Raw genomic sequence first — 20,045 nt, 5'->3', positions numbered from 1 at the left:
CGACACAATCGTACCGACACCCAGCACACACACAGGGAATGCTCTGATAGAGGACAGGACCCCACTAGCCCTTTGGGGAGACAGAGGGAGAGTTTGCCAGCACACACCAGAGCGCTATATATATATATATAGGGATAACCTTATATAAGTGTTACTCCCTTTTATAGCTGCTGTTTATAATTTAGCTGCCAATAGTGCCCCCCCTCTCTCGTTTTTACCCTGATTCTGTAGGGACTGCAGGGGAGAGTCAGGGAGCCATCCTTCCAGCGGAACTGTGAGGGAAAATGGCGCTTGTGTGCTGAGGAGATAGGCTCCGCCCCTTCACGACGGCCTTATCTCCCGCTTTTTTCTGGAAAACTGGCAGGGGTTAAATACATCCATATAGCCCAGGAGCTATATGTGATGTATTTCTTTTGCCATCCTAAGGTATTTCAGTTTTTATTGCGTCTCAGGGCGCTCCCCCCCAGCGCCCTGCACCCTCAGTGACCGGAGTGTGAAGTGTGCTGAGAGCAATGGCGCACAGCTGCAGTGCTGTGCGCTACCTTAGTTGAAGACAGGAACGTCTTCTGCCGCCGATTTCACCGGACCTCTTCGTTCTTCTGGCTCTGTAAGGGGGCCGGCGGCGCGGCTCCGGGACCCATCCAGGCTGAACCTGTGCTCGTCCCTCTGGAGCTAATGTCCAGTAGCCTAAGAAGCCCAATCCACTCTGCACGCAGGTGAGTTCGCTTCTTCTCCCCTTAGTCCCACGATGCAGTGAGCCTGTTGCCAGCAGGACTCACTGAAAATAAAAAACCTAAAATAAACTTTTACTCTAAGCAGCTCAGGAGAGCCACCTAGCATGCACCCTTCTCGTTCAGGCACAAGAATCTAACTGAGGCTTGGAGGAGGGTCATAGGGGGAGGAGCCAGTGCACACCAGCTAGTTCAAGCTTTTACTTTTGTGCCCAGTGTCAAAGTCAAAAATATTACATAGAGAGAACATACAAACCACACACACATTTAAGTCGATATACTTGCAAATATGCGCAGCGAGCACAGCAATATATGGAAACACATGCATTTGCTCGGACATGGCACGGAGATGGATTCGGCGCTTGTTTCATACAGTACATGGTTATAATAATGTCAAGCACCAGACATCATGGAGATTTAGAATTGGCTGATGAATTGATGTCATGAATATGTATTATCTGAACAGAACCAGATGCGCCCATCATGTTTGGTATTGAAGCAAGCAGAATGATGTGTGGGTTAGTTTGATGCTGGTTGTGAAGTTGTGGGACATTGCAGCGGATAGATATGATTATATGTATAAAAGCTGAGATCACTTTGTTGAGAACAATGGATGATCAAGCCAACCTTTTACTAAGATTTTCAGGGCTGAACCTGATTAACATATACAAAGGAGAGAGAGACCCCTCCCCTAGGAACAGACACACAGGAGGATAGTTCCTGTCTGGGGGGGTTGGGGGTCAGTTTTTGCAGGTGGCCTCAGAGAACAGATGTAATGAAGCTACACTCAGAACAAAGCTCCCAGAAGCATGGCTGGATCATCACCAGGCACCAAAGGCTAAGTATTGAATTCACATGGCTAGATAAGGAAATATAGACAGATTGCTTTCTGGTTTAAATAGGATATTGTAACTTGGTTGTGTGATTGTTGGGTGTTTGTGTGATAGATCTGGGAATCTGTGATGGTAGCTGGGACATTAGACAACCTGTAGCATAGCATTTGTGGTATTTGTTTGCCTATGGTGATTTAAAATAGATTGTGCTGGTTAGTTATAATATATCTTGTTAATCATAAATACCACCATGCAGTTACGTTTGAACATGTGCTGGTAGCAATGGCAGGCTGAGATGTGTGGTTACATTGTGATCTGGTCTTGTGATGAATATGCTCTGGTTATTGAGATACTGAAGTTGATTGGAATGTGAAAGTGAATAAGATGGTTCTAGGAAGTTGGATTGAAATTGTGAAAGGTGATTTAGATGGTTTGGAATTGTAAAATCAGAACATATGCATTGTTCTGAGGCTTGGACAGTTTGGAATAAAATGGAGTCTTGTGTCTTCTGCTATGTGATTGTGGTGTAGTAGAGAGTGCCATGTGTTTGGACCTGCAAATCTAAAATGGCTGCTGCCGGGTATTTTCCCCTCCCCCTTTCAACCATGTGTTGCAGTCTTCATGGGAGTTTTCTCAAAATGGAGTCTAGCTTCTGTCCCATGCGGTATTGTAGGGTTGTGTTGTATATAGGGACAGCCAGTATGGGTAAGGTCAAGTATTTTCTCCACAAAGATTCTCAGCATTGAATAACTGCGCAGCGATTGTTCCTCACATGTGTAAGCTTCTCTGAAATCATATTGATCTTCTTGTTATTATGAGCCATTTCTCTCTCTCTCTCTCTTCCCCTCTTTCTCTCTTATTTTCCCTTAAATAGTATTGTATTTATTGTATTGTATTTCCTGTGTAGTTATCTGGTTAGGTAGTCTATGTTATATTGTAGTGTATGATTTGTATTTGTATTAATTCTTTTGCAAGTATATCATTCATAATATATATATTAGGCGTTGGACCCTGAGCACGGTATCTGTGTATTTCTTATAGTGTTAAGTATTCTCAGAGCGTCGGTGACGCTAGAACAGCTTTAAAGGTAATAAGGTTATACTGTGTTGCATTTACACTCTACCACTACACAGAGGTTTACAGTATAAGTACATTCCTTAAGGTATAGTTAAGGGAGTACCCTTGCGGTACTTTTTGCGCCAATTGCGTACTGTGTTCTTTAACCTTTAACGTGTTTTTAATAAGATAAATATTTAGCTTTGTTAGATGGGGGCTCTGGTCCGGGATATCACGATCTTAATGATGCACTGTACATTACAAACGCGGCTGTAATTGACCGGCTAATGATGGACATCTCGCAAAATGCTGGAAAAAAAAAAAAAAAAAAACATCCACGTTAATGTATTGTGGTATCAGTAAGACGCTGATAGGAAATTTTAAGGGACAAGGCGTTTCTCACAATATTTAAGATGCTAAAATGTATTTTTATTGTCGCAAAACCAGGTTCAAATGGATCATATCGTGTTTGATTAAGATTAGATTGTTTATTTGTTTAAGTAGGTTTAAAAGTACATTTAAAAGTTACTTTGGGAGCTAGCATGGTGATTTTCTTTATGGCAGGAGAGGCCGCATGGTCTGTCCACCATTTTGTGTGACCCTCATGGAGGTGGAAGGGGGAGGAGCAGCGGCCATTTTGGGAAGGTCAAATTTTTTTTTATTTTTTTTTTGAACGGCTGATTTTCAGTTGACTCAGGAAATAATCAGCCATCCATTGTCAAAAAGAAATCATCATTTAATGAGTTTTTTAATGCATTTATTTAATCTATATCATAGTCAATCATAAGTAATAGTGATTGGTACTTATATGTAAAATCTATATGCGTGTGCTTACATCAATGTATGTTATTAGATTAAATTTAGAATTGCATTTTCATCTGTGTACTTTCACATATCTCACCTTCCTGTTTGCCATTTGAATTGATAAACGTGCTAAGAGAGATTTGTCGCTATTTAAATAGTTAAAGTGTAAAAGTAATACATTAAGGGGTAAATTGTAAGACATACGCACAGCTTTACCTGAGATACAAGGAAAGACCTGTGTGGTGCTTGGTAGATGATTACAGTTAAAGATCATCTACATTGATAAACGTGCTAATTGTATTTTTGTGGCCAGCGTACACGTGTCTCTAACAAAAGACTGAGACTCGCGAACGCAACACAAAGGCCGACGCACGCAGCGTATATTATGCAACGGAGCGTACGGGTACGCCCACGTAACTCAAATCACAAGTGTTAATTTTTTTCAACGCGATAAATAGCGCAACGCGGTAAATAACGCAAGGCGATAAATCGCGCAAATCTATTCTAACATTCGAAATTTAAATTAACAGATCCTTCTCCTAATTGGTAACACATCTGGTCTAAAGAGAAATTTCTGCGCAGAAATAGAAATAGAAACAAAAGTGTATATGTGGTGAGTGAGTGTTTGTTTTTACAATTTTTGAGGTTGAACCACAAGAAAAGTCGAGTTCTCGTGAGGTACATGCGTGTAAGTGACGTACATGGTGGCTAGGGAGGCATCCCTGGTTAAAACATACAATTTGAGCATTAGAGTGTAGCAGACCAGGAGGTCATACTGTAACAGACCAGGAGGTCATAGCAGACCAGCAGGTTTAGGTACAGCAGACAAGGAAGTCCACTATACAGTCCACAGGCACAACACCAAGAAAGGGTTGGTGCAACACCCATATAGGCCATACAAGCTCTGGCTGAAGGAATTCGCAGCCGTAATTTTCGATTCCACTGGTCGCTCCGTACATAAGATTAGTTGCTTATGTGCTGAACGATTGGACCGCACGTAATTGTGTACATTAGTAAACCTGACCGGTACTATTTGTGTACGAAGGTCATAAACGCTATTTGTACATTCTAACGTGATTTGTGTAATTTTTTTTATTTTAAGGGAGGTTCGCTGCTCACTCAGGAACTATCCAACAACCAATAGTTACTGGAAAGAGTAAGTGTTCTTCGGATCACCCTCACAGGTTCCAGTAAATAGAGGTTCAGGTCGCAGGGGCCCTGGGTCGAGTACGCCAGCACCATATCGGTGTGATCAGGTCGTATTGGTCGGCGTGGGCGAGTGAGTGGGGTACTCGGTAAACCGCCACCGTCAGCCTATTTTGAACATTTTGGTTTGCGTAAGGGTTGGCTGAATAAAGCAACACCTTCGAACTATGGGGGCCACTTGTTCAGGTAGGGGGCGATCAACCTCGGTTTTGGTTGATTCAGTGAACCGACCAGTCGGGTCGGCAAGGTATGTAATGTGTGAGAAATACAGAAGTCACACAGAAGCTTTATGTGATGAATGGGAGAGAATGACAGTACATGACGGGGAGAAATTCCCAAGAGTAGGTAGCTTCAGCACAGAAGTGTTAACGAATTTAAGGAGAAGGATATGTCTCATTAAATCAGCAAAGAGACGAATCAAGCATTATGATTGTTTGCAGTTATGGCAACAGGAAAGTGAAATGCAAAGAAATGTAACTTACATACCTAACTTTCATCTTGAGAGGAGAGACATGGCAATGGAGAGGATTATGGTTGCAGAGAAATGGCACAATGTTGTATGATAAAAATGCACTTAGTAACTGTATTAAGAACGAAAGTAACAAATGTAATAATGTTTATAAAAATAAATGTATAAAAATCACAAATGTTAACCTGTGCAAGTCGCACCCCATGTTAAACTTCCCTCAGGATTACCAACAAGAAAGTGAGCCCAGAACGATGTCGGCATCTCTTCCAGCAGCCAGCCTACAAGACATCCAGGTGGACGCGACCAAATTGGTAAAGGCAATAATCAAACCCCTTAACGGAGGGTCAGGTGAGGTCGTGTCCACAGGTACGTACAATGTTTTATATCACGCACAAACAAATGTACCCCATATTGTACGACCAAAACAAGGTGATGTAATTGAGTTTAGTCCTGTCAGGGTGATCACAGTCCCCAATGGGAAGACTGACGATCAGGGAATCATTCCCGTCAAGGACAGTGCAATGCGCCATCCCTGGTCCCGGACAGAATTGAGATCAATCATGTCTGATTTCCCAGATCCTAGGAAAGATCTAAGTGTATGATCAAAGATTCACAGAAGGTATATCAACGCCCTAGACAACGACATAATCATGATATCCAAGGAAGCAGGGAAGCACAGGGAAAGCGGTTGATGGTGATGAGCATCCGAGCGTTTGAGGAGGCATCAAATCAACCAAAACCTCAGGTCACTGACACTTGGAAGAAGCCCCGGGTTTGTTATCTTTGTAAAGGAGAAGGGCATTATGCCAGCAGCTGTAATAACCCACATAAAGTCAGACCCCCTAGACTAAGAAATGAGCAAAATTAAAACACACACAATTATAAACAGGGACCATATAGGAAGAATTTTGGGCCACACCCATGATATGTGGTCAGGAAAGGTGATCATTAGAACTGATGGTAAGCCTGAGGTAACGGTTAATAAATTGGGAGGTCATTCCCTGAAGACACAGGAATGACCAGGTGAAACGTTGTAAATGTATCTGTGAAATGTTTCTTTTTCTCTCTCCCCATCTCTGACGAATATTGGTAGGATTCAAACATTGCATATATACTTGGTCTATGCAGAAGTCTACCAAACCCCAGCATGAGCTATCCGCATCAATGTATCCTGGCCAGATACAGAAAGTGGAGTATGGTGCTGGGGGGAGGGACTGCGCAAGGAAACCATTAGACATGTAGATATGACAGCCTGATGATCTGACAATGTTTTAAAATGTTTGAAAAATGTTTTTTTCTCTTTTCCTATTGATGGCTATTGTTGATTTAAGTAATATACACATTGTAACACTGTAGGGGTGCAAGGCGCCTTTTCCTGGGGAATATGGTAGCACGCAGCAGCTGAGGAACAACACAAGTCCAGTTTCTGGTACAACTGACCCCGGCCAGTTTTATTGAAACAGAAAATAAAACAAACCCCAAAATAAAAATACCTTGCCTGTCCGGCACTAACTAAACATAAGATATTCCTAACTGTCACTAAACAAAACACAGAGTTCTTCAGTACATACTGTATAGCTCACTTGCATCAGAAAGCGTGTCTCTCACACACAGATCCTGCAGCCTTCCCAGGCAGTCTGCCCATACTAATCAGGTTAGCAGCACTATAACACACTTACACAGCTGAAACCCTGATTAGCCCTCTGTGAGGCCAAAGACCCGAACTGGGCCCAATGTCTAGAACTCGCCTTATCTCTCTCTCAGAGCCTTTACCCAGCTTTTACAGCAAACTGAAAAGGTTCAGACAAAACAAAAAGCATTTTTCCTAGAAGTTAACATTTTCTAAAACATGTAAGACAAGAACCTGGGACAAATATACCTGCCCTCAAACACTATCCCAGTGTTCTTGTCACATATCCCCCTGCCCTGTTTCGACCTAGGGGCCGGAACACTTGTAGCCCCCAAACAGAAGATGCGAGACAATGCATCTGCGTTGGCCAATTGTGTTCCCGGTCTATGTTCGACAGTAAACTTAAAGTCCTGCAACGCTAGAAACCATCTAGTTACACGAGCATTCTTGCCTCTATTTACATACATCCATTTTAAAGGGGCATGGTCTGTCACTAGTCTGAATTGTCTACCCAAGAGGTAATATCTCAAGGTATCTAGTGCCCACTTAATGGCCAAAGCCTCCTTTTCCACAATGGCATACCTTTTTTCATACAGAGAGATATATCAACTGCGCTGAAATGCAAGGGGTGCAGCTACTCAACAGGTTACCACAAACCAGAATACATATGTGAAATAAAAAAATATATGAATAGCGCTCCCCAATTGGGATATATATCACCAAAGCGTAATGTCCATCAGATTCTTGCAAGGAATAATGATGACAGTATTTCACGTTCTGATATCTTCTTACATAGACGTCCAAGATACCTCAAATGAGATCAGAAAAGACGCCTCTCATAGCGTAAAACAATTTTTTCATTTATTCTAAAACTTTTTAAAATTCATATGATAACAATGAACAAGTTATCCACCACCATACAGAGTGACTGCGTACCAGAGTGGGCCTATACAAGGCATGTGTTGCACATGGAAGGGTTAATCCCGGGCGTAACTCCTCCACGGTCCAGCTGTTCCGCCTTTCAAGGTTCCACGCCGTATCAGTCTCTGCCTGGATCCACCAACGCGTTTCAACATAGAGTCTTTTTCAAGGTGTACTGGTGGTTGTTAAGCCTTCTATATTTATACTACTACTGACCAATCACAAGTAGGTGGGCGGTCTTACACTCATTAATACATTTCCAATCGTCGATTTAACTCAGTTATAAAACCTTTTTACATTCTCCAGTATCCCCATGCATAGTTGGAACGCATTTGCGGCCCATAAGAACAGAATGAAAAAGACGCGATCGCGGAAACCGGAAGTGACCGGTGGAACGCAAATGCGTTCCACGCACCGGAGCGCCATCGCGTATACCGGAAGTGGCCGGTGGAGTGCAGATGCGTTCCACCGATATAGCCGAACTGAGAGTATTATGGAGCGAGGTGAACCAGCTCGATTGAGGGGAACTATACTGTAAGGAATTGAGAGAGGAGAGCAGCAACCTGGACGGACCGGAAATGGTAATGACCATTTCCGGTAAAACGGAATTTTTTGCAAATTAAACCCATATAAATGCATATCCAGAGTGATTTTTTGTTTGATAAGGGTATGTACATGTTGGGGATACTGGAGAATGTAAAAAGGTTTTATAACTGAGTTAAATCGACGATTGGAAATGTATTAATGAGTGTAAGACCGCCCACCTACTTGTGATTGGTCAGTAGTAGTATAAATATAGAAGGCTTAACAACCACCAGTACACCTTGAAAAAGACTCTATGTTGAAACGCGTTGGTGGATCCAGGCAGAGACTGATACGGCGTGGAACCTTGAAAGGCGGAACAGCTGGACCGTGGAGGAGTTACGCCCGGGATTAACCCTTCCATGTGCAACACATGCCTTGTATAGGCCCACTCTGGTACGCAGTCACTCTGTATGGTGGTGGATAACTTGTTCATTGTTATCATATGAATTTTAAAAAGTTTTAGAATAAATGAAAAAATTGTTTTACGCTATGAGAGGCGTCTTTTCTGATCTCATTTGAGGTATCTTGGACGTCTATGTAAGAAGATATCAGAACGTGAAATACTGTCATCATTATTCCTTGCAAGAATCTGATGGACATTACGCTTTGGTGATATATATCCCAATTGGGGAGCGCTATTCATATATTTTTTTATTTCACATACCTTTTTTCATGCTCATTGAGTTTCCTACTCAAATAAATGATAGGGTGTTCGTCCCCATCTCTGGTTTGGGACAGCACAGCACCTATCCCTACCTCTGAGGCATCTGTCTGTACCACAAATTCTTTTGAAAAATCTGGTGTTATCAACACCGGTTGTGAACACAAAGCCACTTTTAACGCTTGGAACGCCTTTTCTGCATCAGGGTTCCATTTCACCACATTTGACTGCTTCCCTTTGGTAAGGTCTGACAACGGCACCGCTGTGGTCGCAAAATTAGGAATAAACCGTCTATAGTACCCAGTAATTCCCAAAAAAGCCCTTACCTGTTTTTTATTCACTGGACGAGGCCAGTTTTGAATAGCATCAACTTTATTCAATTGGGGCCTAATCAGACCTCTGCCTATGGTGAAGCCCAAGTATTTGACCTCCTCCATTGCGAGGCAGAACTTCTTTGGGTTAGCAGTTAACCCTGCCTCTCTGATTGAGTCCAGTACTGCTTGTACTTTAACCAAATGGGACCCCCAGTCTGTACTGTGAATTACCACATCATCCAAATAGGCAGCTGCATATTTTCTATGGGGCCTCAAAATTTTATCCATCGCCCGTTGAAAGGTTGCTGGAGCCCCATGCAACCCAAAGGGTAACATCTTATACTGGTACAGCCCCTCCGGAACCGAAAAGGCTGTTTTTTCTTTGGCGCTATCAGATAAAGGTATTTGCCAGTAACCTTTGGTCAGGTCCAATGTGGTAAGAAACCTGGCTGTTCCCAGCCTTTCTACAAGCTCATCCACACGGGGCATGGGGTATGCGTCAAACTTGGACACCTCATTTAACTTACGAAAGTCATTACAGAAGCGTATGCTACCGTCGGGCTTCGGGATGAGCACTATGGGACTGGACCACTCACTGTTAGACTCCTCTATGACTCCAAGTTCTAACATGGTTTTAACTTCCTTAGAAATAGCTTCTCGCTGAGCTTCAGGAATCCTATATGGCTTTAAATGAACCCTGACCCCTGGTTCTGTGACAATGTCATGTTTTATTATGGTCGTTCGGCCAGGCAGCTCTGAAAATACCTCCCTATTTTGGATGAGAAATTCTTTAACCTGATTGTTCTGATCAGCTGATAATGTCTCTGACACCTTCACTGCGGGAAGCAACCGGGGTGAAGACACCGAAGGGCAAGGCTCCGCTGACAGAGACAACCTATCTTTCCAGGGTTTGATTAAGTTAACATGGTAAATCTGTTCGGGTTTTCTCTTTCCCGGCTGGTATACTTTGTAATTAACCTCATTCACTTTTTCCCTAATCTCAAATGGACCCTGCCATTTAGCTAGGAATTTGCTTTCCACAGTGGGTACCAAAACAAGAACTCTATCTCCAGGAGCAAATTCCCGTATCTTGGCACTCCGGTTATAGACCCTCTGTTGAGCACTTTGGGCCTGTTCCATGTGCTCTCTGACAACAGGTACCACGGCTGCAATCCTATCCTGCATTTGTGTTACATGCTCAATAACGCTTCTATAAGGAGTGGGCTGTCCTTCCCACGTCTCTTTGGCAATATCCAACATCCCTCTGGGGACCAGTTAATGTCTCTGGCTGTAGCCATTTTTTTGTTAGCTGAATAAGGTCGTGCATCTGAGAGCGCGGAGGCTTCTCCATGGCGTACACCCAACGGTGCACCCGTTGTGCTCGTACTGACAGCGTGACTCCCAGGCGGGTCAGGATCTCAGTCTTTAGTTTATCATAGTCCCGAGCCTCAGCAGGGCTTAAATCAAAGTACGCTTTTTGGGGCTCACCTGACAGAAAAGGTGCCAGCAGACTGGCCCACTGTGCTTTTGGCCAGTTCTCACGCTCTGCAGTCCTTTCAAACGTGGTCAAGTAGGCCTCCACATCGTCAGCCTCTGTCATTTTCTGCAGGAAGTGACTGGCCCGTATAGAACTAGAGCTGGTCGGAGCACTGACGGCCACATCTCCAATCCGGGCTGCAAGGCTCTGCACCACTTCTGTTAAGGCCTCTCTATCCTGACGCTGTTGCCGGTAAAGTTCGTCAATAGCCACCTGCTGCTGTCTCCTATTTTCCTCCATTGCCACCTGCTGCTGTCGGTTGGCCTCCTGCTGAGCCGCTGTAGCTTGCAGCAAGGCTTTAAGCAGATCCTCCATGTCGACAGATTTTTCAGGCGGCTTTGTAGCTGCTTTCACCCAAGACATATATCAAACCCTCAGGGGTGAGTCTCAGTAACTTCACACTGGGCTGTATCTGCATAAACCACCGTTTTCTGCAGGCCTCACAAAGCTGCTGCTTTCACTTATGCGCAGAACGGGGTTGCTCGCATTCTCCACCAAGTTGTAACACTGTAGGGGTGCAAGGCGCCTTTTCCTGGGGAATATGGTAGCACGCAGCAGCTGAGGAACAACACAAGTCCAGTTTCTGGTACAACTGACCCCGGCCAGTTTTATTGAAACAGAAAATAAAACAAACCCCAAAATAAAAATACCTTGCCTGTCCGGCACTAACTAAACATAAGATATTCCTAACTGTCACTAAACAAAACACAGAGTTCTTCAGTACATACTGTATAGCTCACTTGCATCAGAAAGCGTGTCTCTCACACACAGATCCTGCAGCCTTCCCAGGCAGTCTGCCCATACTAATCAGGTTAGCAGCACTATAACACACTTACACAGCTGAAACCCTGATTAGCCCTCTGTGAGGCCAAAGACCCGAACTGGGCCCAATGTCTAGAACTCGCCTTATCTCTCTCTCAGAGCCTTTACCCAGCTTTTACAGCAAACTGAAAAGGTTCAGACAAAACAAAAAGCATTTTTCCTAGAAGTTAACATTTTCTAAAACATGTAAGACAAGAACCTGGGACAAATATACCTGCCCTCAAACACTATCCCAGTGTTCTTGTCACAACATGCATATAAATTGTTCTCTCTCTTTGTTTTTTTTTGCTGTTGTTGTTTTCTCTCTCTTCTCACTCATGCTTTCATGTTTTAAAGATGGTATGTCACCCATCAGTTAGACAAATGGTAATGCAAGATTTTTGCTCCTTACAGAAAGATCGCTGGTTTGGAGGGAATATTGCATCACCAGAATGTTCGTTTGGAAGACTGAGAGACAGCACCTTTGAGAAGACAGCAGAACAAGAAGAACAACAAGACGAGAGAACTAATTATCGTAACAAGTTTCTCTCCCCCTCAAACTGATTTTCTGTACCCCATTACAAATTTCTTCTTTTCTCCTCCTGTAAGATGGACTTGCCCCGAGAGACTGTGATATGGATTTTCCTGTTGACCATGACGTTGACCCGAGCAGTCTGTTTCGGTGAGAGTACCAGTGAGGTCGAGAAAGGATCCAGAAAGGTTCCAATGACTAAGACGGAGGTGTAAATTTCCAATAGCAACACAAGCACCGAGCAAAGGCGAGTACCGGAAACGATCTAACAGCCATGTTATTTGTAAACATTGTTAGCTGAAAAGAAAACTGTATCTGTAGGCTCTGTAACAATGTAGTTGAGGATGGGTGCATTAAGAAATGCCAATCCAGTTTTAATATCCACATGGACCGGCATCCATTGAGTGACTATCACTCCTTAGTGGGTAGTGTGTTAAATAAGACAGATTGTTGGGTATGCTCTCAAGTACCTCAAGGTCATAGCAAATCAGGGCTAGTACCATTTCCTTTAACGGTAGGGGAGGTACTTGAGCTAAAGGGTGGGAGACCGGTGGACAGGAGGTTTAATATCTCTAGTCCTCCTAGTTTGAAGCTCCACCAATATCATGTGGATAGGTCCCTATTATGTTTTAACATCTCCAATCCCCGAAAGCCGGGAAATTGGGAAGTGTCATGGAGTAACCAAACCATGACCTTTTCATATAGAGCAGATAGAATGCCGACAGATACAGAGCTTGTACGCCACATAGCCAGTAGAGGAAAATCTTTCCGGTATAGGTATACCTTAGGAAATAGGATTACGAGAGTTGGAGAGGTATCACCAGGATACTGTGCACATATCGTACAACCTGATACGTGTACTAAGCAGATGGAAGAATTAGGGTTAGGAGATTTCACATGGAAGGTGTGTAATATGGTTATGTCCTACTCCGTCCCATATGTTCTCCCCGATGATGCATATTTCATATGCGGGAGAAAGGCGTATGAGCGGCTTGCCCCAAACTCTGAAGGATTGTGTTATATTGGAAAAGTACTACCTGAGGTAATGAGTCTAAGGAGTGAGGAAACTGTAATTCCAATGGACTTGATTTATGACCCAACGGTAGAAACAATGATGTGATGAAAATGCGATTTCTACGGTCCGTTTCTTTCACCTGTTTTTCCGTTTTCTCCAAGGTAAAAAGACCCACTTGGACGAGGAGTTTGATGAGCCGATATACAGACAACAGATGGATTAAAGAAGAAGTTTTGACAACCTGATACACAGATTTTTGATGAACTATGCCATGGATCCCCAGTTTCCCTAGAAATTTTAAAATTACGCTAGCCCAACACTTTTGTAAATCTATGGACATTGACAGCTTTTGCTCGCACCTTATGGGCAAAAGCACAAAGAAGACTGCATTCAACAGACACCAAACAAGACCTCAATCGACGAATGTTCATTTACCTGACATAGAATACCACCGCATTTACCGTAATTATGTCTTTTCTTCATTTCTACAACCCTCAGGTAATGACACACATAGTCGATAGGGAATACAGGCACAGATATCAGCAATCACATATCACCCCCATTCATGTATCATCAACTAAAATGTGCTCCCCCATTTTGTTACAACGAAAGCCGAAAAGAGCTCGGTAAAGTTTGACAGCCCATCCACAGACCCGTACCACGGGATAAGAAGGAATTCAAATGTATACTTCGCAATACCTCGAAGCTTGATTTAAAACACGTACGGCACGATGATACATGACCCCCAAGCACGGATTCATACACACATGCTTCTGCTATCTCACTAGGTCATACCCTTTTTCTACCTTCTCCTCTCCTCCCCTACCCAACCATGTAAATGTATTAACCCCTGACATATATTTTTCTCTTTTTGAAATGTTTTAGGAAGTGGCAGTTATTGGTGACTGCCAAAGGGTGGACTGTCAAAGTCAAAAATATTACATAGAGAGAACATACAAACCACACACACATTTAAGTCGATATACTTGCAAATATGCGCAGCGAGCACAGCAATATATGGAAACACACGCATTTGCTCGGACATGGCACGGAGATGGATTCGGCGCTTGTTTCATACAGTACATGGTTATAATAATGTCAAGCACCAGACATCATGGAGATTTAGAATTGGCTGATGAATTGATGTCATGAATATGTATTATCTGAACAGAACCAGATGCGCCCATCATGTTTGGTATTGAAGCAAGCAGAATGATGTGTGGGTTAGTTTGATGCTGGTTGTGAAGTTGTGGGACATTGCAGCGGATAGATATGATTATATGTATAAAAGCTGAGATCACTTTGTTGAGAACAATGGATGATCAAGCCAACCTTTTACTAAGATTTTCAGGGCTGAACCTGATTAACATATACAAAGGAGAGAGAGAGACCCCTCCCCTAGGAACAGACACACAGGAGGATAGTTCCTGTCTGGGGGGGTTGGGGGTCAGTTTTTGCAGGTGGCCTCAGAGAACAGATGTAATGAAGCTACACTCAGAACAAAGCTCCCAGAAGCATGGCTGGATCATCACCAGGCACCAAAGGCTAAGTATTGAATTCACATGGCTAGATAAGGAAATATAGACAGATTGCTTTCTGGTTTAAATAGGATATTGTAACTTGGTTGTGTGATTGTTGGGTGTTTGTGTGATAGATCTGGGAATCTGTGATGGTAGCTGGGACATTAGACAACCTGTAGCATAGCATTTGTGGTATTTGTTTGCCTATGGTGATTTAAAATAGATTGTGCTGGTTAGTTATAATATATCTTGTTAATCATAAATACCACCATGCAGTTACGTTTGAACATGTGCTGGTAGCAATGGCAGGCTGAGATGTGTGGTTACATTGTGATCTGGTCTTGTGATGAATATGCTCTGGTTATTGAGATACTGAAGTTGATTGGAATGTGAAAGTGAATAAGATGGTTCTAGGAAGTTGGATTGAAATTGTGAAAGGTGATTTAGATGGTTTGGAATTGTAAAATCAGAACATATGCATTGTTCTGAGGCTTGGACAGTTTGGAATAAAATGGAGTCTTGTGTCTTCTGCTATGTGATTGTGGTGTAGTAGAGAGTGCCATGTGTTTGGACCTGCAAATCTAAAATGGCTGCTGACGGGTATTTTCCCCTCCCCCTTTCAACCATGTGTTGCAGTCTTCATGGGAGTTTTCTCAAAATGGAGTCTAGCTTCTGTCCCATGCGGTATTGTAGGGTTGTGTTGTATATAGGGACAGCCAGTATGGGTAAGGTCAAGTATTTTCTCCACAAAGATTCTCAGCATTGAATAACTGCGCAGCGATTGTTCCTCACATGTGTAAGCTTCTCTGAAATCATATTGATCTTCTTGTTATTATGAGCCATTTCTCTCTCTCTCTCTCTTCCACTCTTTCTTTCTTATTTTCCCTTAAATAGTATTGTATTGTATTGTATTTCCTGTGTAGTTATCTGGTTAGGTAGTCTATGTTATATTGTAGTGTATGATTTGTATTTGTATTAGTTCTTTTGCAAGTATATCATTCATAATATATATATTAGGCGTTGGACCCTGAGCACGGTATCTGTGTATTTCTTATAGTGTTAAGTATTCTCAGAGCGTCGGTGACGCTAGAACAGCTTTAAAGGTAATAAGGTTATACTGTGTTGCATTTACACTCTACCACTACACAGAGGTTTACAGTATAAGTACATTCCTTAAGGTATAGTTAAGGGAGTACCCTTGCGGTACTTTTTGCGCCAATTGCGTACTGTGTTCTTTAACCTTTAACGTGTTTTTAATAAGATAAATATTTAGCTTTGTTACCAGTCTCCTGCGGAGCCGCTATTCCCCATGGTCCTTACGGAGTCCCAGCATCCACTTAGGACGTTAGAGAAATACACAAACGCCTCTTTCACTTAAACACACACACAAACGCCACTTTCACTTAAACACACACATGCCTCTCACTTACACTCACGCCTCTTACACATGCCTCCTTAGCTTAAACACACACATGCCTCCTTCACTTAAACACACACCTCCTTCGCTTAAACACACACACTCCTCACTTACACACATGCCTCTCACTTACATACACACCTCTCACTTACACACACGCCTCTCACTTACACACACATACCTCTCACACACATACCTCTCACTTACACACACACACCTCTCACTTACACACACGCCTCTCACTTACACACACACACCTATCACACACACACCTCTCACTTACACACACACTTCTCACTTACACACACGCCTCTCACTTACACAAACGCCTCTCACTTACACATGCTTCCTTCACTTAAACTCACACACACACACACACACGCCTCCTTCATTTAAACTCACACACACACACACACACACACACACACACGCTTCCTTCACTTAAACACACAAATATGCCTCTTTCACTTACACACACATGCATCTTTCACTTAAACACACATATGCCCTCTCACGCATACATACATACACACACACACACACACACACACACACGTTTCCGTTACACGCACACACACCTCTTTCACTTAAAAACACACACACACAAAAACAAACACATGCTTCCTACACACACACACACACACACACATACTCGTTTTTCTATCCTCATCGGGACATATGTCTGGAACCTTCCTCATGGGGACACCTTTTTCCTTGCACCCGAGCAGCATGACCAGGGGTCCGCACCCACCGAGGGAATCACATTCACATTGCGCCTTACCAAATTGACCGCTAAATCAGTATCAAATACCAGAAGGACCCTGGACCTCATGGGGACCTATTCAGGAATACCTGCCTCGTGAGGACACCCACATAACTGATTTATTTTCAGGGTTAACCAGAGATAGAGGAAACATGTATTCAGCAGCAGATACATTTTATTCAGGAAAGGGACTTTCTCATTTCAGCAGTAATTCGGTTCTTAATGTAAAACTTAACCGAGAGCCAGTTCCGAGCCTTCAGCGCTTGTCGTTCTGCCCTTAGGCACGCATCACAGTCATTCTTGCCCGACACCTTGAATGAGCGAATGAACCGAATCATGTGACGTTCAACAGCTTTCACTTCTGATGGGGTCCACGGATTGCGCTTGGCACCCCTTCCATCACCTGTGCGGGAGAGGAAAGGTCAGTCACCACGCAACGCCACCACCAGTCATGGACGCATCTCAAATGGAATGGACAGTCACACCCACCTTTAGCTGCACCTCCATCCGCCGCCAACACCACGCTGCCGGCTTCTATTCCCATGTGCCCCATGGGAACCTCGGTATCTTGACTCTCTGGCTCATCCCCAGAGTCATCGCTCACCACCTGGATCAGCTCTGTGGATAGAGAAGGACAGGGAAACCGATCACACCAGCCCACTTAGACAGTCAGTCCCTGGAGCCACACTGTCAAGTGATTCCTACCGTTTGGATCAATGGAGATCTCTTCCAGACTGTGGCCCCTGAATTCAGCCATTCTCCCTTGCTCGAGAGCCAGAAAGAGCTTGCTCAACTTGGCCAGTTGAAGGGTACCCTCCGGGAGGCGGTAATAATGCCGATGCACCCGGATATCATGTCCAAGGAAATCAGCAAGCTGATCCATCTCTGTATCGCTCAGGTTGAGGACCCTGGAAAGTGTAGCCACACGCTTCCATAGGCGGGTGGAAGATAATGCTTCGGGGTGCTTGGCCCCACACTCCCGGGCGTAGAGACGTATGCAGTCGGATCCCCTATAATGGGACATGGATGTTGGCCTAGCAAACATGTAGATTTAGTGTGGGGTCACACCACATTCTGTCCGCTTCTCTGTGAGGAGCTCCATCGCTTTCTGCATGCTTGGGGATAACAGGACAGGGACTTTCCTGCCTCTTTTCCCAAGAATCTCAATACGGGAGAAGTGACGACAGAGTGCCTTCTCCAGCTCTGACAGGGCCTGGGCCACATCACCCTGCAAATCGGCTGTGTGCCGTAAATCGAAGGAGGAGAGCCGCATCTTGGAAACCTCACCTTCTCTCCTGCGGTTGAAGAGAATCAGCTGCGTGAGGGTAACTTTGGCCAACATGGACCACTGCTTTTTGGAAGGGTGGGCGGACAACTCATCAATGTACTCTCGCTGACGGTCAAGGAGGTACAGGTTCAAGTGCTTAACATCATCAGTGAAGGGCAGAAGCAGCTGTGCATTCCATTTTATCTCTCGAAGTGCCTTCAGGGCAGCAGTGGAGATGAGCTCGCTCCACCTCGCCTCATAAATTTTCCGAAAGTTTCGGGCACGCTCCACTGTCAGGGCACTGCCCTCCATCAGTGCCTGACACTCCACCATAGCAGAAATCTTCTGCAAGCTGTGTCCCACCTTCAGAGCCAACGAGGGTATTTTATATGTATTGGTGCGGTCATCGTAACCGGCCAGGCTCCTCACAGCATGCACCACTTGCAGGAAATTCGGTGGGCAAATGAAATCTTCCATACACCGCAACGGTGTGACCTTCATCGCCTTCAGCAGAAGCCGCCCCACCTCTCTGAGCTTCTGACGGATGTAATCATGCTTGCTGACATCAGACCCCAGACGGTTGTAGAGGTGCTGACCGAACTGCATAATACAGCGGTCCCCTTTGATTACCGGTACCACATCATCGTAATTCATTTCGCTCAGCAACTTCCAGAGGCCGGTGCCAACATCCTTCGGGAGAGGTGTGGCGTAAGTGAAGAGACCCTGCACCCTGGTTCTTCCAGGTTTGGGGCTGTCACTTTTGCGGAGCAGGCACCTCTTCACATGGCGCCACAGGTGCTTCCTGGAGAATAGCCCTTTACATTTTACACAGTGCATGAAATCTTGGGGAGCCGTTGCTTCTTACGGCTGCTTGCACGGTAGGAGGACTCCGCTGCCCTCACGGAGAACCCCGACATTATGGGCAAAGTTTCCCCGGGTGCGAATCAGGTCTAGCTGCACTGTCCTTTCCCTGGAGCGCTTCGGAAAGCTGAGTGCCCTTGCTACCTCATGCTCATTGTGGTGGACAGCTTGCACATGTCTCGCAATTTTTGAGAATGGCCTCTCGCACCACAGGCAGAAATTTTTCTTGTTACATGCAATCGAACCATCTGCTTTTCGGGTAAGTACCTGGACCGACACTGCGCGGGCCGGATGGAGACTTGGGTCGGCCTCCGCGGAGCAAGCCCCGGACACTTCCAGAACCTGCCTGCCGTGAAAAGACGTCTCCTCCCCTCCACTATCATCCGAGCTGCTCAACTCTGACGAGTCGGGGAGATAGTCTTCGTCACTGCCGTCGGTTCCGTCCATTGTCTCAATGGGACCAGCAGACCCAGGACTTCCGGGGTTTGTGGCGCACACACCGTACCAAGCCCGCGCTTTCTGTCTAACCACGCCCACCGTGAATACAGGGTTCGGGGAATCAAGGGCCCAGGCCCCGGCACGTGCTTCCTATTACACATCCGTAGAGGTGGTTCTTATTAGAGTCACGTATCGGGTGGCGCGCGCGACACTTTTGCGTCACATGCTCCGATTTTCCCCAGGCTCCTGGAAGCCTGTCCCGGCCCGAGGGGTGCCAGTCTCCACTCATCGGCAAGACTTCCACAAATCGTAGTACCGGATTAAGCCCACCAGGGGGCGCTGCGATGGGCAAGGGGGGAATGTATAGAGCGCGGCTGCGAGCTCCGCGATTTTCTGACGAATGCCCTTCTCACCTGAGCTCCGCGGACTTGGGCAACCTTCCCTTTGGATTGAATTAATATCAGACCCGGTTTTCGGGCTCCGCGATTTTTCTGACGAATGCCCTTCTCACCTGAGCTCCGCGGACTTGGGCAACCTTCCCTCTGGATTGAATTAATATCAGACCCGGTTTTCGGGCTCGGCAATTTTACGGCTGAATGCCCTTCTCACCTGAGCTCCGCGGACTTGGGCAACCTTCCCTCTGGATTGAATTAATATCAGGCCCGGTTTTCGGGCTCCGCGATT

At 44.8% G+C, this 20,045-nt stretch overlaps 1 protein-coding gene across 1 annotated transcript; it reads right to left on the bottom strand.

The window, feature by feature from the left end:
- Positions 1-16,965: 16,965 nt before the first annotated feature.
- On the bottom strand, positions 16,966-19,164 carry LOC134947727 (uncharacterized). Its single transcript, XM_063935661.1, has 2 exons — positions 17,285-19,164; positions 16,966-17,198 (listed from the first exon to the last, which is right to left on the bottom strand). The coding sequence occupies exon 1, from the start codon at positions 18,897-18,899 to the stop codon at positions 17,847-17,849; it is 1,053 nt and encodes a 350-aa protein (XP_063791731.1). The 5' UTR covers positions 18,900-19,164; the 3' UTR covers positions 16,966-17,198; positions 17,285-17,846.
- Between the last annotated feature and the right edge of the window lie 881 nt (positions 19,165-20,045).

This window comes from Pseudophryne corroboree, chromosome 8, assembly GCF_028390025.1.
Source record: "Pseudophryne corroboree isolate aPseCor3 chromosome 8, aPseCor3.hap2, whole genome shotgun sequence".
Classification (NCBI taxonomy): domain Eukaryota; kingdom Metazoa; phylum Chordata; class Amphibia; order Anura; family Myobatrachidae; genus Pseudophryne; species Pseudophryne corroboree.
Note: the sequence above shows the minus strand (reverse complement) of the source record. Positions and strands in the feature narration are given on the sequence as shown.